This window comes from Rana temporaria, chromosome 8 (assembly GCF_905171775.1).
Source record: "Rana temporaria chromosome 8, aRanTem1.1, whole genome shotgun sequence".
Taxonomy (NCBI): domain Eukaryota; kingdom Metazoa; phylum Chordata; class Amphibia; order Anura; family Ranidae; genus Rana; species Rana temporaria.
In genome coordinates, this window is record NC_053496.1 from 153,593,805 (window position 1) to 153,616,949 (window position 23,145).

General features: G+C 48.7%; 1 protein-coding gene across 3 annotated transcripts in view; it reads right to left on the reverse strand.

Annotated features, from left to right (window-relative positions):
• Positions 1-3,632: 3,632 nt before the first annotated feature.
• LOC120909181 overlaps positions 3,633-23,145 on the reverse strand; it is a 108,612-nt gene continuing 89,099 nt past the window's right edge. For 2 of the 3 annotated variants that reach the window (XM_040320897.1, XM_040320898.1), the window contains exons 5-7: positions 13,128-13,334; positions 8,233-8,352; positions 3,633-5,228 (exon numbers count right to left, since the gene is read on the reverse strand). In XM_040320897.1, coding sequence (XP_040176831.1) covers positions 5,223-5,228; positions 8,233-8,352; positions 13,128-13,334 — 333 coding nt within the window. In that variant the 3' untranslated portion in view covers positions 3,633-5,222. The remainder of the gene's footprint in view (positions 5,229-8,232; positions 8,353-13,127; positions 13,335-23,145) is intronic. The other variant, XM_040320900.1, reaches the window with a different exon arrangement.

The window sequence follows — 23,145 nt, forward strand, 5'->3', positions numbered from 1 at the left end:
AGGCTCTAGCCCATGGGTGCTCCACCTGTGGTCCTCCAGCTGTTTTGGAACTACAAGTCCCATCATGCCTCAGCCTTACAGAGTCATGCATGTAACTGTCAGCCTTGCAATGCATCATGCATTGAGCACCCATGCAAGTCTAGCACTTTCCCACTCAAATTAAAATGAAACAAAACAAGTTTTGTCTGAGGTTAAGATTTAGTATAAAGGTCACATTGAAGCTCTATTCTCTTTTCTCAACATATTAGCAGGTGGGGACATTGTCCATCGTCTGCAATCGTCGTTCCCCCTGAGATGGGCATCAAATCTCATCCGCTACCTGGGAGTTGACATCACCCCCGACCCTGCTGACCTGTACTCGGTGAACTTCGCCCCACTACTTCTCCGCCTCAAGATGGATCTCCTCCACTGGCACTCCCTTATGTTGACGTGGTTCGGCCGCTGCAGTGCCCTCAAAATGGGTATTATACTTGCTACAGGCACTCCCTATTCGCCTCCCCCTAGTTTTCTTCAAGCGAGTTGATTCCCTGTTCCGCAATTTTGTTTGGTCCCATCGCAAGCCACTCATTAGGCTCCAACTGCTCCATCTCGCGAAGCGCAGGGCGGAGTTGTCCTCCCAGACATAAGAGCCTATTACAGGGAGACTCACCTAACCAGGTTAGTGGACTGGCACTGCCAATCGGAGGCAAAGCACTGGGTGGCCATGGAGATTAAGGATTCAGGAGACACAGCCAAGAACTGGCCCTGGATCACCCTTCCCCTGCCAAGGGATCTAACTGAGCATCCAACGCTAGGCAGCACACTATCAGTGGCCTGAGATGCCTTCCGTCACTTCTCGGTTTCTCCACTACCTTCCCCAATGGTGCCAGTCCTGGGCAACACAGAATTTCCACCCGGCCTTCAGAACCCTCACTTAAAGCGACTGGCCACAGCCGGCCGGCTTTGCCTATGCGACTTTCTGGGATCTGATGGTCAACTCTACTCTGCAGCCGGGGTGTCTGCTGCAGACCCTTCCCTGGATTTTTGGAGCGGCCTACAGCTGCGTAACTTCCTCTGTAGTTGCCTACGGACCCCGGGCATTTCCTGCCAAATGCAAAGACCTGTTATAAAATCATGACCCGATGGTATAGGGTACCCACTACTCTGCATATTTTCTATCCACAAGTCCCCAGTCGGTGCTGGCGCTGTGGAATTGCAGAGGGAACGATGCTGCACATTTTATGGGACTGTCCCAAACTTCAACCTTTCTGGCTGGAGGTGACCCTCACGATCAAGCATTTAACTGAAGTTTCTCTGAAGGGGAACCCTGCAGCATGCCTGCTCCACCTCTCTGAGTGACCCATCAAGAAATACAAATGCTCCCTCACCATCCAGCTTCTCAATGCTGCCCATGCATGCATCCCACTCTGTTGGAGATCGGAGAACCCGCCGGCAAAATCCCTAAGAGACATGGAGGATCTCACCTTGCATAATAGGGAGGAGTCCTTTCGGGAGACCTGGAGACCCTGGAATCATTTCATTTACACGGACGACTGTCTCCGTGAAGTTGTGCAGCCTGGCTGACCTCTTGGACCTGCCTTGCTCCCTAGTCGGGGGGTGCTACCTTACCTCATCTTTATACACAAATAGTGAAAGATATGGCCTAATTCCACTATCTTGGCGGTATAGGTATTCACAACAGTGCAGGTATAAATCAATATTCATAAACGTTAAACATTGATTAAGCAGCCGCTTAAAATGAAACAAACAATATATAAAGTATAAATTGATAAAATCAAAAAACAGTCTTTATCAAATAATACAGCAGCGCTAGTCGTCACTTGGATCCTGAATGTGACCACTCTTTTTCATGTATACTAATACATAGAAGCAAGAAAAAGTTCTCCAGAAGTAAGAGGGTAATCCAAGGTTCAGTGGGAAAGGTGGGCCAGATCCACAAAAGGGATACGCAGGCGTATATGCTGATACGCCATCGTATCCCTGTTTCTATCTATGCGGCTGATTCATAGAATCAGTTACGCATAGATATTCCTATAATAATAGTTTTACACTGTCGGATCTTAGGATGCAGTACCGCGGCCGCCGCTGGGGGCATTTCTCGGCGAAATTCCGCGTCGGGTATGCAAATTGGCACTTACGGAGATCCACGAAGATTTTTCCCTTCGTTAAGTCTCCGTAAGTGTTAGTTTGCCGTCGCAAAATTAGGGCTGCTTTTACAAAGTGTAAACTTAGTACACCATGTAAAGGTATACCCTTCTTTCCCGCTTCGCTGTCAAATTTTTTTTTAATTTTTTTTTTATTTTTTTTTTTCCCGCGGCATCTCTTTTTTACTCGTCGCGATTCACAAAACTCGGCGCAACGTAACGTAACGCAAAGCACGTCGGGAAAATAGCGTCGGGAGCATGCGCAGTACGTCCGGCGCGGGAGCACGCCTAATTTAAATGGGACTCGCCCCATTAGATTGGGCCCGCCTTGCGCCGGATGGATTTAAGTTACACCGCTGCAAATTTCTAGGTAAGTGCTTTGTGGATTGGGCACTTAGGTAGAAATTTTGCGGCGGTGTAACTTAAATCGGAATATTTAAGTTGCGCCCGCTGTACGTGGATCTGGCCCGGTGTTCCTAAACAAATGTTCAGCTGTCCGCAGCTGGTGACATCACACGTGCAAGATACACCCGTCAAACGTCTCCCGTGCCAGTCTCCCCTCAGGGGGATCTACTCACCAGAAAGTAGAATTAATCAGGCTCTGAACATCAAATCCATCTGGTCATCTCCAACTCCAGGGAACTGCGACCTGACCAGCGTGTTGTGTTCCTAGTCTCCACCAGGTGTCAGGATACACAAAAAAGACTTACTGCAGTCCTGGTTTCATGTCCTCATTGTTAGTTTTTGCTCTAATCCTTCTCTGTTCTGAACACTTCCTGGTTGTCTGTTTCCAGCTAGCCTGTAAACGCCCTTCTCAAGGGGGTCAATACAGGCTCTGCAGAGATACAGATCTGTATGTATTAGTATACATGCAAAAGAGTGGTTACATTCAGGATCCAAGTGACGACTAGCGCTGCTGTATTATTTGATAAAGACTGTTTTTTGATTTTATCAATTTATACTATATATATTGCTTACCTCATCTTTCCCTACTCTACTTTGCTCCATCTGTCTGCAATCTACTATCGTGTCCGGCTGCTTATCTACCTGTTCACTCCCCTTTTTCCCCCATCCATCCTTTTCCCCACCTAATTTTCTCCCCTTTCTTCCCCTAAGTGACACCTGATCCTTATCTTTTCCCCCTTTAGATGTACACCCTCTCCCTAGCTCTCACCCAGTCATAGGCTGTCTTGACCAGATACTGTGAATATCCTAATGTACATAACTTGATTTGCGAATCCCATGTCTGGGTTTGTTAGCCATCAGGATGCTCTGCCTCCTGAACAGTTGTGGAAACTTTTGTATGATATAGCTTCACATACGTTGTTATAGGTTTTGGGTCGTGCAAGCCACTGTCCGAATGCCTCCCAGGCCTCGTATCTAGATATTTTTGATGCAGCACCACCTTGCTGTGCCTTATTTACAGTGTATAGCCGGGATATTTGATACTCTTACCGCAACATGCGACCCCTTTCAACCTATTGCTTGTTTTTTTTTTTTTGCTGATCATGTATCTTTGCTATTTGTATTGATTGTTAATTGGGCTGTCTTTAAAAATAAAGAAATATAAAAAAAAGTACTTAAAGCGGATCTCCCACGCAAAATCGTTTTTTTTTTTTAAATGGTATTTTTAAATGTGTAATAGCACTGCTGTGCTAAACTCACGTTTCCGGTGTCCCCCCGCCGCTCCGCTGTAATATTGTCCCCAATAAATAGTTATATTCTGTGTTTTCCTGCCGTTGCCATCTTAGCTATGGGCGTTGGATTCCCATAGGCAGGCACTTCCTATTCGATCTCGCGCATGCACACTGGCTATGGTGACCGGCGGCGTGAGCAAAGTCGCGCAATGTTTTCTAACAGAGCGGAATATTATAATTAGGGAGCTCTGACACAGGCTCCCAGCAGACACAGCGCGGCACAGGAAACTGGAGAAAACACGTCGGAAACCCGAGGGGGGGCAGACCGGAAGCCTGGCTGATTAATAGGGTTCACGAATACTAAATTTAATGAAAATAGCCGATTCATCATTGTTTCGGAGCAGTATGAATATGGAGCTGCAGTTGAATTGAGGGTGGAGATCCGCTTTAAATCTGGTGTCAGGTTCCTGTGATTTCTTGCCCAGCAGCACTCACATTGAGCGGGAAGGACATATAGGAGTCGCTCAGGTGTGTTGCGATATACATGTACTAACAAGGAACATGCTGAATGAGAGAGATGACCTTCACCAGATGAGAGGACAACCAACACACTAAAGATATCTGTTTATTGCGGAAACAGCATCACTTTCCAGTCACAGGCAGGTGACCAGGCTAAATTGCATAACTGCAGCAGGGAAACATTAGGTCACCAGGCTGGCTGTGCTTTTTGGCAGGGCTGTAAAAATCTCAGAACTGGCTGGAGAGAATTACAAATCCTTTGATGGGTAAAACATTTACCATAGATGTATTTCACCCATGTATTTAGCTGTCTGCATTGAGTTCAGCTAAAGCAAAAGTATAACTGAAGGCATAACTTTTATATTTCGTTTTGGAGAGGGATTAGAATGCTTGTCCATTTTTATTGCTGTCCGTGTCCCCGTTATGGAGATTCGCCACCTCTATTTGTCCTGTTTACCATTATCATTGAAAGTGAATGTAAAAGAAAATCCCAAATTTTGGGTTGTCCCCAGTAAAGTATTAGAGGGGAAATGTTCCTAAGGGGACACTAGTTCTGGTGACCTGGGGGTCTTCAAGGAATTCCTTTAATTTGCAGGGATTTCCTCTCACTTCCTCTTTAGCTATGAGACCTGAAAGTGAAATGAAATCTCCCCAATGGGACACAGATGGTGGGGGAAAAAAACTTATGGGGGTTATAACTCTCCCTTATTCTATTCAAAATGGGAAAAAAAGTTTTGCCTATAATTCTCCTTGGACCTTCTGATTTTACCACAATTGCATTATTTCCTGGATGGCATTATCAGTTCAATGAGTGGTATTACTTGCTGCTGGGAGTTGCCTTTAACATAGTGCAGGATAATATGAGTGGCTTTTTTTCAATGTGCTTCCTGGAGTTAATCTTCTATTCCTCATAAGCAGAAATTCATCTCTATAGAGAGGAAACAAATCATTGACATTTATTATAACAATTATGGCCCGGATTCACAGACAGCGGCGCACATTTATGCCGCCGTAGCGTATCTCCTGTACGCTACGCCGACGCAGCGCAGAGAGGCAAGCACAGAGGCCCGACTTCACAGACAGCGGCGCACATTTATGCCGCCGTAGCGTATCTCCTGTACACTACGCCGACGCAGCGCAGAGAGGCAAGCACAGAATTCACAAAGCACTTGCTCCCAAAACTGCGCTGGGTTTCCTAGGCGTAAGCCGGCGTAGGTGGAAGTAGGCGTGAGCCATGCAAATGAGGCGTGACCCCATGCAAATGATGGGCCGAGCGCCAGACAGGAAAAGGAAAAAAGGAACGGCGCATGCACCGTCCCGTGGATGCATCCCAGTGCGCATGCTCACAATCACGTCGGAACAACTTCCTAAGATACGCCGGATCACTGCCTACAGCGTGAACGTAACCTACGCCCAGCCATATTCACGTATAACGTAAACTACGTAAAATACGCCGGCTTGTGTTCCCTGGTGCAGACCTTTGCATGTCTGCTGCTGGGATACACCTGCTTTATGAGGCTTAACTTTACGCCGGACGTACAACTTACGCAAACCGCGCATAGCATGCGCCGGGCGCACGTACGTTCTTGAATCGCCGGATTTTCAACATTTGCATATTTGAATAGCTGATCTATGTGAGCGCCACCATGCGTCCAGCGTAAATATGCGCCCACTCTACGACGGCGTAGGCAAGTTACGTCGGTGGGGTAAAGCCGATTTTTAGGCGTATCTTAGTTTGTGGGTCGGCGCATAGATGCGATGGCACATATTTGTACTTACGCCGGCGTATCTTGAGATACGTCGGCGCAAGTGCTTTGTGAATCCGGGCCATAGTCTCAACTCCATCTCTTCGCAGGTGTGGTTGGAGGGGATGGCTCGCATGTGGGGTTAGAGGGGATGGCTCGCAGGTGGAGTTGGAGGGGATGGCTCGCAGATGGAGTTGGAGGGGATAACTCGCAGGTGGTGTTGGAGGGGATGGCTCGCAGGTGGAGTTGGAGGGGATGGCTCGCAGGTGGAGTTGGAGGGGATGGCTCGCAGGTGGGGTTGGAGGGGATGGCTCGCAGGTGGAGTTGGAGGGGATGGCTCGCAGGTGCGGTTGGAGGGGATGGCTCACAGGTGGGGTTGGAGGGGATGGCTCGCAGGTGCGGTTGGAGGGGATGGCTCACAGGTGGGGTTGGAGGGGATGGCTCGTAGGTGGGGTTGGATGGGATGGCTCGCAGGTGGAGTTGGAGGGGATGGCTCGCAGGTGGAATTAGAGGGGATGGCTCGCAGGTTAAGTTGGAGGGGATGGCTCGCAGGTGGAGTTGGAGGGGATGGCTCGCAGTTGGAGTTGGAGGGGATGGCTCGCAGGTGAAGTTGAAGGGGATGGCTCGCAGGTGAAGTTGGAGAGGATGGCTCGCAGGTGGAGTTGGATTGCTCTGTTTGATTGCAGTTTACTATCACCATAAATACCAGTTGCATTTCATTAACTTTCCCCTTTTATATAACTATCTACAGTACCCCTATTACTATATACCCTCGTCCCCACTGTGCAACCTTAGGGCAATTTGTAGCCGCCGTGTTTTCGGGCTTGCCCCCCCCCCCCCCCCTCTGGTGCCTCCAGGGGTTTTCTTTTTGGCCGATCCTGTCTCTCGCATGCGTATCCAATCTGTCCACCTACACACACAATCTTTTATATGTATAAATATAAATAACCAATGTTGTTTCTGTATGTTATTTATATATTCTATTTGTCATTGTAGCAAACTTTAATAAGAGGCTTTATGAAGAAGCGCTAAATACGGCGCAAAACATGTCAAGCCACAGCGTTGTATCCACCATCTCACAGACATCAAGTCTATGGTTCCTCAATTTCTTCCAGGATGTATATAATATGTAAACGGTTGGAGGTTATATCTCCGCTAATGTTTCTCCAATATTAATTTCTATTATTTCTATTATTTCATACAAATTCCTGCTGGTCTTGAAGGACTATTACAATGCTGTTAAGTTTGTTGCTGTACAGTTCTTAGCGAACTGAGTTTTTATATGTACACTATTTTTGTAATAAATCTTTTTTAGAAAAAATCCCCCTTTTCTCTTGACTATATCTGTACCAGAGTATAGTGCCTAAAAAGTCCATGACTTGCCCATAGGTCATTTCCTTTTTGAGTTGGAGGGGATGGCTCGTAGGTGGAGTTGGAGGGGATGACTCACAGGTGGAGTTGGAGGGGATGGCTCGCAGGTGGAGTTGGAGGGGATGGCTCGCAGGTGAAATTGGAGGGGATGGCTCACAGGTGTAGTTGGAGGGGATGGCTCGCAGGTGGAGTTGGAGGGGATGGCTCGCAGGTGGATTTGGAGGGGATGGCTCGCAGGTAGAGTTGGAGGGGATGGCTGGCAGGTGGATTTGGAGGGGATAGCTGGCAAGTGGAGTTGGAGGGGATGGCTCGCAGTTGGAGTTGGAGGGGATGGCTCGCAGGTGGAGTTGGAGGGGATGGAGTTGGAGGGGATGGCTCGCAGGTGGAGTTGGAGGGGATGGCTCACAGGTGTAGTTGGAGGGGATGGCTCGCAGGTGGAGTTGGAGGGGATGGCTCGCAGGTGGATTTGGAGGGGATGGCTCGCAGGTAGAGTTCCAACTTTACCTGCGAGCCATCCCCTCCAAATCCACCTGCGAGCCATCCCCTCCAACTCCATGGCTGGCAGGTGGATTTGGAGGGGATGGCTGGCAGGTGGATTTGGAGAGGATAGCTGGCAAGTGGAGTTGGAGGGGATGGCTCGCAGTTGGAGTTGAAGGGGATGGCTCGCAGGTGGAGTTGGAGGGGATGGCTCGCAGTTGGAGTTGGAGGGGATGGCTCGCAGTTGGAGTTCGAGGGGATGGAAATGTGTTGTAAGAGGCTTTAAAAGCAGCTGCATTCTATAAGCATATTTAGGTGCAAGTGTTTTTTTTTTTTTACCAGCAAGCTGTATCCAGTGGATTTCAACACTTTGTCAGACACTATTGTCATGATGCAAGAGATGACCAGTCCAAGCAGAGAGAAGAGCATTAATATAATGTTCGTTGACACCCTCAGTCTCTGTCGACAAAACAGACAAGAATTAAATGGGTATTAAAAAAGACCAAGAGAAGGTAAATCCTAATCAATATTTAAAGGTGAGAGTGGAAGAAAAGGAAAATAGCGAAAAAACAAAAAGGGCCAAGGGAAGTGCAATGGATGAGGAAGGCATCCTGGCAATAAACAGGTGGGATGGTAAAATCTTCTATTTACATGAAGAGTAAGGCCTCTCTCACATGAGTGGACCGATCAGGTCTGCCTGTCCGTTTTTCAGGTGGACCAGATCAGACCATCCATTGTTGTCTATGGCACCTGCATCCAATCCGCCAACAGACGAATTGGGATCCATGCATCATCCGTCTAATGGACCCTTTCTCTTTACCTCTGTCCACCCCATAGAGAACAGCGGGCTGTGTCCATGTTTGCTTGCTGAAAGGCTGAGACGCCTATCAGTCTAGGCACCTGGCGGATCCAGACTTCCGAAGTCGGGATGACGCAGTGAATGGACTGATCCTGGTGATGTCTGCAGAGAACGGATTTCAGAACGCTCTCTGCTAAAAACAGGTCACATGAGTGCAAAAGGAATTGCACTCCTGTAACCCATAGGAGAAGCCCAGCCGAATGAGCCCAGGCTGGACTTCTCCTTTAAGGCCAGGTGCCGATCCATTGGAATAACGAACCAAGGGACATGGTTCAAGAGAACCATGTCCTTTGGGACCTGGACGGTTGCCAAGCCGTTAAAGCCAGTGAAAGAGAAACATGATAATGAACTGTCTGCCTGGCGATTTTCCAAGACTGGAAGGTACACTGCAGGCAAGGCCAGAACATTGGGTTCTGCCTAAGTTAAAATAAGATCTGCTTCTCTTTGAGCTGAGCAAATTGTTGTGCCCCTTTGATGGTTGTTCTAAGCCACAGCCATGGCATTATCTGATTGAATCCTGGTCAGGTGGCCTTGCAGATGAGAGGTCTAGTGTTGGAGGGACAACTGAAAGGACCTGTATTACAGGATGTTATTGGAAGCTGGACTTCCATTGGTGCCTTAGTTCCCAGTACTGAGGCAGTCTCCAGGGCCTTGCCCCAGCTCAACAGGCCAGCGTCCTTAATGAGCTCTATCCACGAAAGGACCTTTGTGATTCAAGCACTGGACTGGAGTTCCACCAACCATGGTTTTACTAGTCAGGCAAATGGGATGATGCAATGCCTCTCCAACTAAGTCAAAATGTTGAATTATAACAGTCTGGAATGAAACTGGGCGTGTAGTACTAGGCTATCATCAAGCCAAATTCCCTCATGCAAAAGCGAATGATGGGTCATCTCCTGGATAGTAAGGTTAGAAATTGGGAGTGAACAGTCAAGAACTTGTCCATAGGGATGAAAACTTTGGACTGTGTCTAGAATTAGGCCCAGATACTCCCAGCAGTGGGTCAGTTCCAGGGCCGGACTTACCATTGGGCTTTTTTTTTTTTTTTAGGGGTCCGGAGGTCCCCAGGGCCCCGGACGGCAACCCCCCCTTTTATTTTTTATTTTTTTATATATTATATATATATATATATATATATATATATATATATATATATTATTATTATTATTATTAAAGGGCCCAGAGGTCTCCAGAGCCCCCAGATGGCAACCCCCCTTTTTTTTTATAAAAAAAATTACATTTGTTTTTATATATATATTTTTTTATTAAAGGGCTCAGAGGTCCCCAGGGGTCTGCTGAAGGGAAGAGAGCCGACACATTTCGTGCACAGGTGAGAGGCACCCCCCCCGCTCAACAACTATGATCCCCCCCCCCCCTCGCTCAACATCTTCGACCCCCCCAATTCTCGGCTCCAGGGGGCCCCTTCAACACTCAAGCCCAGGGGCCCCCACCACCCTAAGTCCTGCCCTGGTCAGTTCTACTTTTTGACTTCTTGAGCTTTATGATCCATCCAAACCTGTGAAAAATCTACGTTGCCCAACGCACATTGGCTAACAAGCCCTAGACAAACTGGAGGTCATCCATGTATCTCCCTGAGAGAATAGCATAGTTAGGACAGGAGTTAACACCTTGGTGGAGATTTGAGGTGCTGTAGACAGGCTGAACAAATGAACCACAAACTGGAAATGTTATGGCCTGGATTCACAAAGCACTTACGCCGACGTATCTCAAGATACGCCGCGTAAGTGTAACTATGCGCCGTCATATCTGTCCCCTTTGATGGTTGTTCTAAGCCACAGCCATGGCATTATCTGATTGAATCCTGGTCAGGTGGCCTTGCAGATGAGAGGTCTAGTGTTGGAGGGACAACTGAAAGGACCTGTATTACAGGATGTTATTGGAAGCTGGACTTCCATTGGTGCCTTAGTTCCCAGTACTGAGGCAGTCTCCAGGGCCTTGCCCCAGCTCAACAGGCCAGCGTCCTTAATGAGCTCTATCCACGAAAGGACCTTTGTGATTCAAGCACTGGACTGGAGTTCCACCAACCATGGTTTTACTAGTCAGGCAAATGGGATGATGCAATGCCTCTCCAACTAAGCCAAAATGTTGAATTATAACAGTCTGGAATGAAACTGGGCATGTAGTACTAGGCTATCATCAAGCCAAATTCCCTCATGCAAAAGCGAATGATGGGTCATCTCCTGGATAGTAAGGTTAGAAATTGGGAGTGAACAGTCAAGAACTTGTCCATAGGGATGAAAACTTTGGACTGTGTCTAGAATTAGGCCCAGATACTCCCAGCAGTGGGTCAGTTCCAGGGCCGGACTTACCATTGGGCTTTTTTTTTTTTTTTAGGGGTCCGGAGGTCCCCAGGGCCCCGGACGGCAACCCCCCCTTTTATTTTTTATTTTTTTATATATTATATATATATATATATATATATATATATATATATATATATATATATTATTATTATTATTATTAAAGGGCCCAGAGGTCTCCAGAGCCCCCAGATGGCAACCCCCCTTTTTTTTAATAAAAAAAATTACATTTGTTTTTATATATATATTTTTTTATTAAAGGGCTCAGAGGTCCCCAGGGGTCTGCTGAAGGGAAGAGAGCCGACACATTTCGTGCACAGGTGAGAGGCACCCCCCCCGCTCAACAACTATGATCCCCCCCCCCCTCGCTCAACATCTTCGACCCCCCCAATTCTCGGCTCCAGGGGGCCCCTTCAACACTCAAGCCCAGGGGCCCCCACCACCCTAAGTCCTGCCCTGGTCAGTTCTACTTTTTGACTTCTTGAGCTTTATGATCCATCCAAACCTGTGAAAAATCTACGTTGCCCAACGCACATTGGCTAACAAGCCCTAGACAAACTGGAGGTCATCCATGTATCTCCCTGAGAGAATAGCATAGTTAGGACAGGAGTTAACACCTTGGTGGAGATTTGAGGTGCTGTAGACAGGCTGAACAAATGAACCACAAACTGGAAATGTTATGGCCTGGATTCACAAAGCACTTACGCCGACGTATCTCAAGATACGCCGCGTAAGTGTAACTATGCGCCGTCATATCTGTGCGCCCTGCCCACAATCTGAGATACGCCTAAAAATAGGCTTCCTACGACCGACGTCACTTGCCTACGCCGTCGTATCGTGGGCGCATATTTACGCTGGGCGCATTTTCCGCTCCCATTGATTTTCTATGCACATATGCAAATGAGGGAGATACGCCGATTCACGAATGTAGTTGTGCCCGGCGCATAATATACGCGGTTTGCGTAAGTCGTACGTCCGGCGTAAAGTTATTCCCCATATAGGAGACGCAACTCATGGAAAGGTATGGACCAGGGAACAGAACCGTCGTATTTTACGTCGTTTACGTAGTACGTGAATATGGCTAGGTGTAGGTTACGTTCATGTCGTAGGCAGTGATTCGTTGTATGTTCGGCTGATGTTGCGACGTGATTCTGCGTATGAGCACTGGGATGCGGCCACGGGACGGCGCATGCGCCGTTCATTTTAAGTACTTCTATGGCGCTTGGCCCATCATTTTCATGGGGTCACGCCTCATTAGCATGGCTCACGCCCACTTCCACCTACGCTGGCTTACGCCGAGGAAACCCAGCGTAGATTTGAGAGCGAGCAGGAGCAAGTGCTTTGTAAAAACTGTGCTTGCCTCTCTGCGCTGCGTCGGCGTAGCGTATATTCGATACGCTACGCCGGCATAAATATGCGGCGATGTATGTGAATCCGGGCCTATGTGTCCACATGAAAAAAGTTGCGTTAAAGCAGAGGAAAATGTTTATCTATAGGATAGAGCCTTGTTTTTTTGCCAGTGTCCCGAGAGGAGTAAACCTTTGTCTTTGTTTTTCTTCCTAACCTTTTGCATGATGATCCTTCTATCAAGTCTGTAGCTGCTCATTCAGCAGTTCATTTGACTTCTTGGCTACACATTGGGAGACCATACTCAGACCCTGACAGGAAAGAAGATGAGAGGCGGGTCTGTAATGTTGTTTCTGGCACGGGATCAAAGCCAACAGGAGGGAGAGGTGGGGAAGCTGCAGCAGGAGCCACGGGGCACTGCACAGGGCCAGGGCAGCTTCACAGTACACTATGGATCACGCCACCTGTCTTACAGCTTCACTGTTCCTGAGCAGCAGGTACACAGGGATGCTCTGGAGGGCTGGGTTCAGACCCCCATAACCCCCCCTTATCTACACCCCTACAGCTCCTAGATTTTGCCAAGTGCGCATGGTTAAATGTTACATTGACAATTAGTGTACCATTTTTTTAACCAGGGATAAATATAACAAGTTATTTAGTTTGAATGAAGCCATTCCCATCTCCATCAGTGACTCAACCATACTTACCACAACAATATCTGTGGTAGTCCTGTAATAATAATGATTGTAATTCCCATATACATCTTTTTGGGGGACTTGACATCCATCATATTCTTTTTCACCTGGTCTAAGCCAGCAAGCCTGAGACTCGTAGTATGTCTGAATGGCGAATAGAATCAGCCCAACTGCTGCAACTACAATATTGATGATGTTACAGCTCATGCACACCTTTATCTGCAACAAAAGACAACATTTTGTTAATAAAGCAACTATGTGTTCAGAATAGGAATGTAAAGAACACCCTGCAAAAGAAGAGCATTAATTCTTATCAGGCAGGCAGTGACTCCACTCTTTGTTCTCTTGAAGAGCTGGACTGACTGAAGATTGTTCAGCATCTGACACACTGCAGTTCTGTAACACTTGCTGGTCTCGTCTTTACCCCAGCTGGTGACAAAATAGTAAAGGGAGAGGCAGCGTTCCCCTCTTTCAGTCTGAACTCCGCTGTACAGGAACTGCAAGAAGCTGATCCTAGGTCAAATTCAGGTACTTACAGTGCCTTGAAAAAGTATTCACATCGCTTGAAATGTTCCACATTTTGTCATGTCACAACCAAAAATGCAAATGTATTTGATCTGGATTTTATGTGATAAACCAACACAAAGTGGCACATAATTGTGAAGTGGAAGGAAAATGATAAATGTTTTCCAATTTTTTTTTTCAAAAAAATATCTGAAATGTGTGGCGTGCATTTTTATTCAGTCCCCTTTACTCTGATACCCCTAACTAAAATCTAGTGGAACAAATTGCCATCAGAAGTCCCTTATTAGTAAATAGTGTCCACCTGTGTGTAATTTAATCTCAGTATAAATACAGCTGTTTGGTGAAGCCCTCAGAGGTTTGTTAGAAAACCTTAGTGAACAAAAAGCATTGTGAAGGCCAAGGAACACAACAGACAAGTCAGGGTTAAAGTTGAGGAGTTGTGGAGTTTAAAGCAGGGTTAGGTTATAAAAGAATATCCCAAGCTTTGAACATCTCACGGAGCACTGTTCAATCCATCATTCGACAATGGAAAGAGTATGGCACAACTGCAAACCTACCAAGACATGGCCGTCCACTTAAACTGACAGGCTGGGCAAGGAGAGCATTAATCAGAGAAGCAGCCAAGCAGTGTTAATTTCATCAACAAAAACGCTTGTCATCATTTTTGTCAGTGGCTTTTTTACAGTGATGAAAAACACTGCTCTCTGCTCTAAACAGGCAGAGAACTGAGCGATTAGCTATAATGTGAGTTCTCGGGCCTAGAGTCTATGTGGGGAGTGGGGACAGCTGCATCAGACCGATGCTGCAGCACAGAGATTAATAAGAAAGTTTGTGTTTTCTTTATAACCCCAAACTTCTCCTTTAACCACTTGCCGACCACTGCACGCTGATATACGTGGGCAGAATGTCAGCGGTAAGCAAATGGGTGTACCTGTACATCCCCTTTAGGAATCCGCGCCCACCGCACTACCCATGGCAGTGCCCACAGGACCCACGGACTCGATGTCCGCGGTGTCCCGCGATCGGGTCACAGAGAGGCAGAACAGGGGGATGCCTTTGTAAACAAGGTATTTCCCTGTTCTACAGTAAAAACAGGGGTGAACAACGGCGCTAGATATGGTGATAACATAAAATTATATAGCAACTGGAATATAGGTATTGTGACAGGAAGCCAGGTAAATCTGGGGGTGTTGTCACAGACAGGAGATACATCTCTGCCTTGTTTAGAAAATTCACCAATTACTATCAGGTGTCAGCTGCAGAGGTAGCCAGCAAGTTTTAAGGACGTTGGATAGCTTCAGCTGTTCAGAATCAGGAAATTAAGGCCTCTATAAATTGTCCAGAGGATTACTACTCAATGCTGCATCCTGAGGCTTGTTGAGTTAAGGAGAGCAGTGAGCTGAGGAAAGACTTCTGAAGGTGAAGTGGTTCTTGATATCTTTGCTGTGTGATAAGAAAATCAAAAAGACTATTGTTTTCTGCTGGAAGACCAGCAGTGTCTGCCCAGCAGTAGGCTGTGCCAGACTCCATAGGTAGGTTCCTGTGTTGTGAAGGTAGACGGCCCAAGTGGCCAGGGTTTATTTTATGTTTTATTTTGTTTATGCTGTTTTGATGCTTGCACTTGTTTCCAGCAATATGGAAGAATAAACCATAACCCTTGTTTTCAACCACCCACGGCTGCCTCTCTGTATACTTCAGTGTGTAGTGAACCCACTCAGGAGGTCACACACCCCGCTACCGAGCTAACCCCTTTACAGTATACATAAAATGTGTGTGTGTGTGTGTGTGTGTGAGTAAGCACACATAATATTAAAACATTTGTTTAAAACATAATGGCCCGGATTCACAAAGCACTTACGCCGACGTATCTCGAGATACGCCGCGTAAGTGTAAATATGCGCCATCGTATCTATGCGCCGTGCCCACAAAACTAGATACGCCTGAAAATAGGCTTCATCCGACAGACGTAACTTGTCTACGTCGGCGTATCATGGTCGCATATTTACGCTGGACGCATGTGGCGCTCCCATTGATATTCTATTCAAATATGCAAATGAGGGAGATACGGTGATTCACGAACGTACGTGCACCCGGCGCAGGCTACGCGCGGTGTGCGTAAGTTCAACGTCCGACCTAAAGTTATTCCTCATAAAGCAGGTGTAACTCAGCACCAGACGTGCACAGGTCAGCTGGACAGCAGCTGCAGTAACACCGTTACGGACGAGATGAGCAACCACACTTGCAGAACAACACATCTGTATGCCAACATGCCAGGCAGGGCCGCCATCAGGAGTTATGGGGCCCCTTACACAGCTTTAGGCATGGGCCTGGGGGGGTGCTGCCTCGAATTCAGAAAGACGAAATAAAGAAAAATATATATAAAAAAAGGAACAAAAAAGAATAAAAAAATAAATTTAAAAATATCAAAAACACCTTTTTTTTTTTCCAAAAAAAAAGGTGACTTGCCATCTGGGGTCCTTTGCTCACACACACCACATCCACTTCACATTGGTTTAGCCCAAGTCCACCATGCAGGACTTGGGAGCAGCAACGCCACGCCAAGGCCCCAATGGTGTTGCTGTCCATTCATATCACATTCACACGGTCGTGGGGATAACCTCTCCCTGACGACCCAAGGTGACATGCCTTGCTGGCAGGAATGCCACCCACATTCACACACCAGTCACACTGTAGCCTGCACTACTGACCGTGTGCAGTCACTACAAAAATAAAAAATCTCATAATCTGAGCAAAGAAAATAAAAAAATCTCATAATCTGAGCAAAGAAAATAAAAAAGCTCATAATCTGAGCCCCCCAAAAAAAATAAGCCCTCATTTGCCCTGTCGTGGGCCAGGCCTGGTGCCACGGCTCCGGCTCCTCAGTTGTCTGGGGGGAGCCTCGGGTGGGGGGGTGGGGCATCAGGAGGAGGATCATCCCCTGGTCTGTCCCTCCTGGCAGATGCTGGCTGCCTGCCCTCCAACGCAAGGGCAATGCGGGTGAGGACAGCATTCGTCTGCGCCTGCATCCACAGCTGGTGGGTGGTGTTGTGCCGCTGGTAGCGCCTGGTCTGCCGTCCCTCCGCCTCGATGGCAGCAGTGTTGGCCTGTACAGCCACTCCTAGGCTCTTCACCTCTGCCACGAGGCCTGCTGTTGTGGCCTGCAGCTCCCCAATGCAGGTCACCATAGCAGCGCAGTTAGCACTCACATCATGCAGGCTGTCAGAGATTGAGGTGCTCTGCTCAACCTGCTGCGTGAGGCACTGATGCACACTGGCTGCGGTGCCCTGCACAGCCAGTGTGCATTCAGCCTGGGTCTTGGCCGAGGAGGCCAGGCTGTCTGCCACACGGCGCAGGTCAACGGCTAGAGCACCCATATTCAGCTCCTCTTGGAGGGCTCCGGGTACACCCCTGGTCTTCCGTATAGCCTTCCTGGGGGATGGAGAGGCTTCTGCCCGTCCGGACGGGGTAGACCTGGAGGGGGTTCCCCTGGATGGGGTAGCCCTGGAGGGGGTTCCCCTGGATGGGGTAGCCCTGGAGGGGGTTCCCCTGATGGGCGGGGAGGTGTCTGAGGGTCCAGGGAAGGTGGAAGCCTCCTCATAATAGAGGCATTCCTCCAGATCCACCGTCTCCTCCTCAACAACCTCTAGAGGAGAGGTGTGGGTACTCCCCTCCACCAATATTACCGGGCTTCCCAGGGGGTCAGGCTGAGGCACAGGATGTTCCGGGGATGGCATGGGTTGGACACCGGCAGCAGATTGCCCAGCTCCCTCCAGCACATCTGTGGATGACACAAAACATTGTTGGTGAACTGACACACTTGTCACATGTTCCCTTCCACCCCCTCACATGCTACACACCGAATGGAGGATAAAACACACTTACCTGTCCTCAAGTCCTGCTCACCAGAGTCAAAGCCCTCCATGCCCTCCACCTGCTCCCAATGAAGACAGCTGGAGATGACCTCCTCCTCATCAGTCAACCTCAGAGCAGAAGCTGGTCCTCCTCCCGTGCCCCTGGCGTGCCTCCTCATACTGGCCAGCTTATCCCGGACCCGACGTCTCATGACGTTAATCTTCTTATTTATATCGTCGGAGGTCCTGGCCTCATGCCCAAGGGCATTGACATCCAGGGTGATCTTCTCCAGGATCTCCCTCTTGCGTGCCCTGCTGGTCCTGGCACTGTGGGCACCATGGAGGTACGCATCATATTTGGCTATTGCCGATATCAGGATAGCCCTCTCCTCCATAGAGAAATTTCTCTTTCTCCTCTCCTTAGCAGCTGCCATGGCTCTAACAAAAGTACTTTGCTCCAGGGGGGAAACAAGCAAACGGATGTACTTTTGCGCTGGACGAGCGCATGTCTGGGCGTATTAATGCTCTGGGCGTAGGCGGTGGGCCGGCGTATCTTAGGGGTTACACCGCGCGTAGTTGTGAGCATACGCAGAGGGGTACGGGACATGCGTACATGTCACGGCGCATGCGCCGTTTGAGATACGCTGGACGTTAAGCACTGCGCCAGGCTCGGACCATCATTTGCATGGGGTCACGCCCACTTACACTTACGCTGGCCTGCGCCTTCGAAAATACGCTACGCTGGCTCATCTTGGTGAGCACTGGCTTTGTGAATGCAGTGCATGCCTCTCCGCTCTGCGCCGGCGTAGCGTAAAAGAGATACGCTACGGCGGCATAAATATGCACCGATGTCTGTGAATCCGGGCCAATGTCCATAAATAATCCAAGATCTGGGCTCTGTGTAGAAATGGGAACAGAGGGTCGCCAGACATGCAGTATAAATTATATATTTAATAAAAATTGATGGCGCAGTGGCTGCGTTTGATGGCACAGTGACGACAATTGATGGCATTGCACAGTGGCGACAATTGATGGCATGGCACAGTGGAGACAATTTTTGGGCACAGTGGCAGCGTTTGATGGTACAGTGGCGACAACCGATGGGCGCAGTGGCTGCGTTTGATGGGCACAGTGAGGCTGCAATTGATGTTTTTTTTTTGTTTGTTTGCACCCCCCCAAAAAATTTGAGCACCAGCCGCCACTGATTTATACTGCACTCAGTCTGGCGCCCCTCTGTTCCCATTTCCCTGTTCTGCCTAGTGACAGCACACTGATCGTCTGCTCCCTGTGATCAGGAGCAGAGATCAGTGTTGTGTCACATGTAGCCCAGCCCGCCTACAGTTAGAATCCCTCCCTAGATCACACTTAACCCCTTCCTCTCCCCCTAGTGGTTAACCCCTTCCCTGACAGTCACATTTATACATTAATCAGTCTATTTTTATAGCACTGATCGCTGTATAAATGTGAATGGTCCCAAAAGAGCGTCAAAAGTGTCCGATGTGTCCGCCATAATGTCTCAGTCATGATAAAAATCGCTGATCGGCACCATTACTAGTGAAAAAAAAATTATTAATAAAAATGCCATAAAACTATCCCTTATTTTGTAGATGCTATTAGGTAGATTCAGGTAGATAGGATTAAACTTGCGGCGGCGTAGCTTAGCGTGTTAAGGCTACGCCACCGTAAGTTAGCTAGGCAAGTACTTGGGGCCAAATCCACAAAAGAGATACGCCGACTTAACTCGAGATTTCTAAATTTACACGGCGCGTATCTTTGCGCCTGATCCTCAAAACGAGATACGCCTGAAAAGATGCAAATGAGGGAGATAGGGCGATCCACAAAATTAAGTGTGTGCGCCGTAGATTACGCCCTGTGCGCACCTGTTAGTTTCCCGGCGGGAAGTTACACTTTATAAAAGCTGCCCTAATTTTACACCTGCCGTGTAAATGTCTGCTGAAGCAACACCATTGAGGAAGAGCTGAGCACACACATTTGCTGGACTACAATCTGTCTGCCAACATGCCAGGGCCATCCATGATCCTAACTGCACTCGTTACTTTAGAGGCGCAAAGAAGGAGGAGGGAACAGAGGAGGAGGAGGAGGGCACAGGAGAGGGTATACCACAGACGCCAAGATTTCTTTGGCATGACTGCTTCTGAGGTATTCCGCAACTTCCGTTTCAACCGTGAAGCCATCCTGGAATTAACCAGAATCCTGCAGGATGACTTCACCACCCCAACACAACGCTCCCATGCACTGCAGCCTCTCATCAAAGTACTGGCAACACTGCATTTCCTTGCCACTGGCTCTTTTCAACACACAAGTGGAGGTGTGGCTGGGATGGCACAATCCTCCATGAGCAGGTGTGTGCACCAAGTAGTCCCTGCAATACTGAGACGCATGGGCAATCAATTCCAAAAACCCACCCAGGAGGACCAGCGAATAAAGACAATGACGGATTTTTACCAAATAGCCAGATTCCCACGCACCATCGGGTCCATTGATTGTACCCATGTGGCACTACAGCCCCCCCATGAGACAGAGCACTTGTTCCGTAATAGGAAGCACTGGCATTCCATAAATGTCCAGGTCATAGTGGATGCACAATCCTTCATATGGCACATCTGTGCGAAATTTCCTGGATCCTGCCATGACAGCTACATCTTCCGGCAGACCAACATCTCAAGAGATTTGGAGCTGAACGTGTATGGGGACAGCTGGCTGGTTGGTGAGTGACATGGGTGTCAGGTATGACTGTCCCCCCCCATGATGCAGACATCACGAGGGGCACATGCATGACTAACATACTCCTGTCTTTTCCCTTACAGGTGACTCTGGATATGCACTAGGACCCCATATGATGACCCCATACCAGAACCCCCAAACCCCAGGAGAGCAAAGATATAATGAGGCTCACATTCGTACCCGTGGAGTGGTGGAACGCACATTTGGCCTCCGGAAGTCCCGCTTCAGATGCCTGGATAAGTCTGGGGGTACACTGTTGTATTCCCCAGACTTTGTGTGCCAGATAATCGGTGCATGTTGTATTCTGCACAACTTTGCAGTGAGAAGGGGCCTGGAGATTGACCTGACCCCCGACCCAGGCAACCCCCCCTAACCAACTCTACCTGGTCTGCTGAGGGCACAGCAGCCAGGAGACGCCTTTGCAGAAGGCATTTTTTCACAGTAAACGCACATTAATTGTGTCACAATGAGAATGTTTTTTTCACAGTAAACGCACATTAATTGTGTCACAATGAGAATGCAGGAATGCACACCACTGTGGTCCCTAGCACAAACATATCACATGCACATCGAATTGGATTATATCCAAGTACCCCTCCCCCCTTTGGTACTTGGGAGCAGTAACGCCACGCCACGGCTCCAATTATGTCACTGTGCATTCATACACCATTCAGGAACCTGGGATCACTTCTCCCTGGTCCTGGGGATCCCTTCTCCACCAAAACTGAGGGTGACACCCTTATTTTATCAGGAATGCCACCCCCCACATTCACACATCATTCACACACATAAAACAAATCATAAGTACAGTATACCAAAATAAATCATAAAAATAAAAAAATAAATCATAAAAATAAAAAACAAAAGTATCCCTGCTAATTTAGTTGCGGCGGCGAGTGCTACGCCTGGGCTGGTGGCCACGGGTACGGGCACGGCCACGGCCAACCGGAGGATCTTCATTGGGGGGGGTGTGAGCAGGGGAGGAAGTATCTTCATGGGGGGAAGTGTGAGCAGGGGAAGGAGGATCCTCCTGGGGGGGTGAGCAGGGGAAGGAGGAGCCTCCCCTGGTGACTGTCCTCCTGCTGGCCTGCCATCCAAGGCCACTGCTATCCTTGTAAGACAGAGAGTGAGGGCAGCCGCATTGGCCTGGCCAGACCTGGTATTGTCCTGCACAGCCTGGGTCAGGGCACTCACCTCCTGGGCCACGCCTGTTGTGGCGGTCTGCAGGTCATTCAAGCATGTGATGACCGCCACTGAGTTGGTGGCCACATCACCGAGTGCCTCCTTCATTACACCCAGGCTGTGCTCCATCTGGGTTATTTTTTGGTTCATTTGAGCCAGAGTGCGGGTCTGCCGGGCATTGTCCCTCAGCAGACTGACCGGCAGACGCTCGGCCACCCCCCTGGTCTCCTGGGTCGTCATCCTGCCTGTTGCTGAGTCTTGCGGCCCTAGAGGAGGGGAGAGAGTGACCCTTGTGGGTTGAGGCCTGTTTGGGGAGGAGTGGGAGGGGCTACCCCTGATGGTGGCCTGACTGGTGCCAGCCTCAGGGGTAGCCTCAGGGGTAGCCTCAAGGGTCATAAAATCCGAGGCCAAAAGGATTTCCCGGCCAAGCTGCAGATCTTCTTCCTCCACCCCCTCATCCTCCTCCCCCTCAACCTCCTCCCCCTCATCCTCCTCATGAGGGGATGTTTGGCCACTCCCCTCCCCTGGGGAATCCTGCCCTTCTTGGGACTCATCAGCAGCCTCTTGTCCAGGGGATGGTGCAGCAGCCTGGCCTGATGGGCCAGCAACCTCCTGGCCTGATGGGCCTGCAACCTCCTGGCCTGATGGGCCTGCAACCTCCTGGCCATCTGTGGAGGACACAAAACAATCACAGGTTTGAGGATCCACACACTTGGCACATCTTCCCTTCCCCCACCCACACATGCTAATCACCAGAGAGAAAAACCCAAAACTTACCTGTCCTCACAGGAACATCAGATTGATAGCCAGGCAGGCCCACCACCTGCTGTGGGTGGAAACACTGGGCATTCCTCCTCAGTCAGCCTGACGGGCAGGGTCCCCCTCCTCCAGTGCCCGTGGTATGGGCATTGATCCTTGCCATCTTGTTCCGGACCACGCTCTTAAGATCAGTGATCTTTTTTTGTATGCCAGCGGGGGTCCTGGCCCCCCCCCCCCCCCCCCCGTCGCATTGATCTGATCCGTGATCTTTTTAATTATCTCCTTCTTCCTGGCTGGGGGGGTGTTCCGGCTCTCAGGGCCATGCAGATAACGCCCATATCGGACGATGCCCCGAGCAAGAATTTGCTTCTCTCCCAGGGTAAAATTGAGCTTCCTGCGCTTGGGGGCCATCACAGACACCACCCAGCAACAAGAAAAAACTCAACGGACAAACAAACAAAAATACACACCCAACAAACAAACAAAAATACACACCCAACAAACAAACAAAAAAACTCACTGAAAAAACAAACAAAAATCTAAACACACAAGCAGACAGCTACTATAAATTCAAAAACAAACACGAAAAAAAAAAAAAAAAGACAATACAATCACAAAAAAACAATCAGAAACTACACTTCGCAAAAACAAACACCAACTATACTCTCCAACTCCTCAAAAACTTTTCTCACAAACACAACTTACCAACAAACACCAACAAACGTTCAGAGCAGAAGCAACTTGCTCTAGGAAGGGAAACACTGGGATATACATTTGCAAGGGAAGTGTGTTTGACTGGGGCTTTTTATACACAGGGCGATCCTCAAACTAAGTACGCTTGGCCTTTTACCTATCTCACTGATTGCGCCGAGCCAAGTTCTGCACATGCCCAGTGAGGTCCAGATTCGTGCGCGCATGCGCAGTACGGCCGGCGCCTCATTTGCATGGGGTCACGGCTCATTACAATG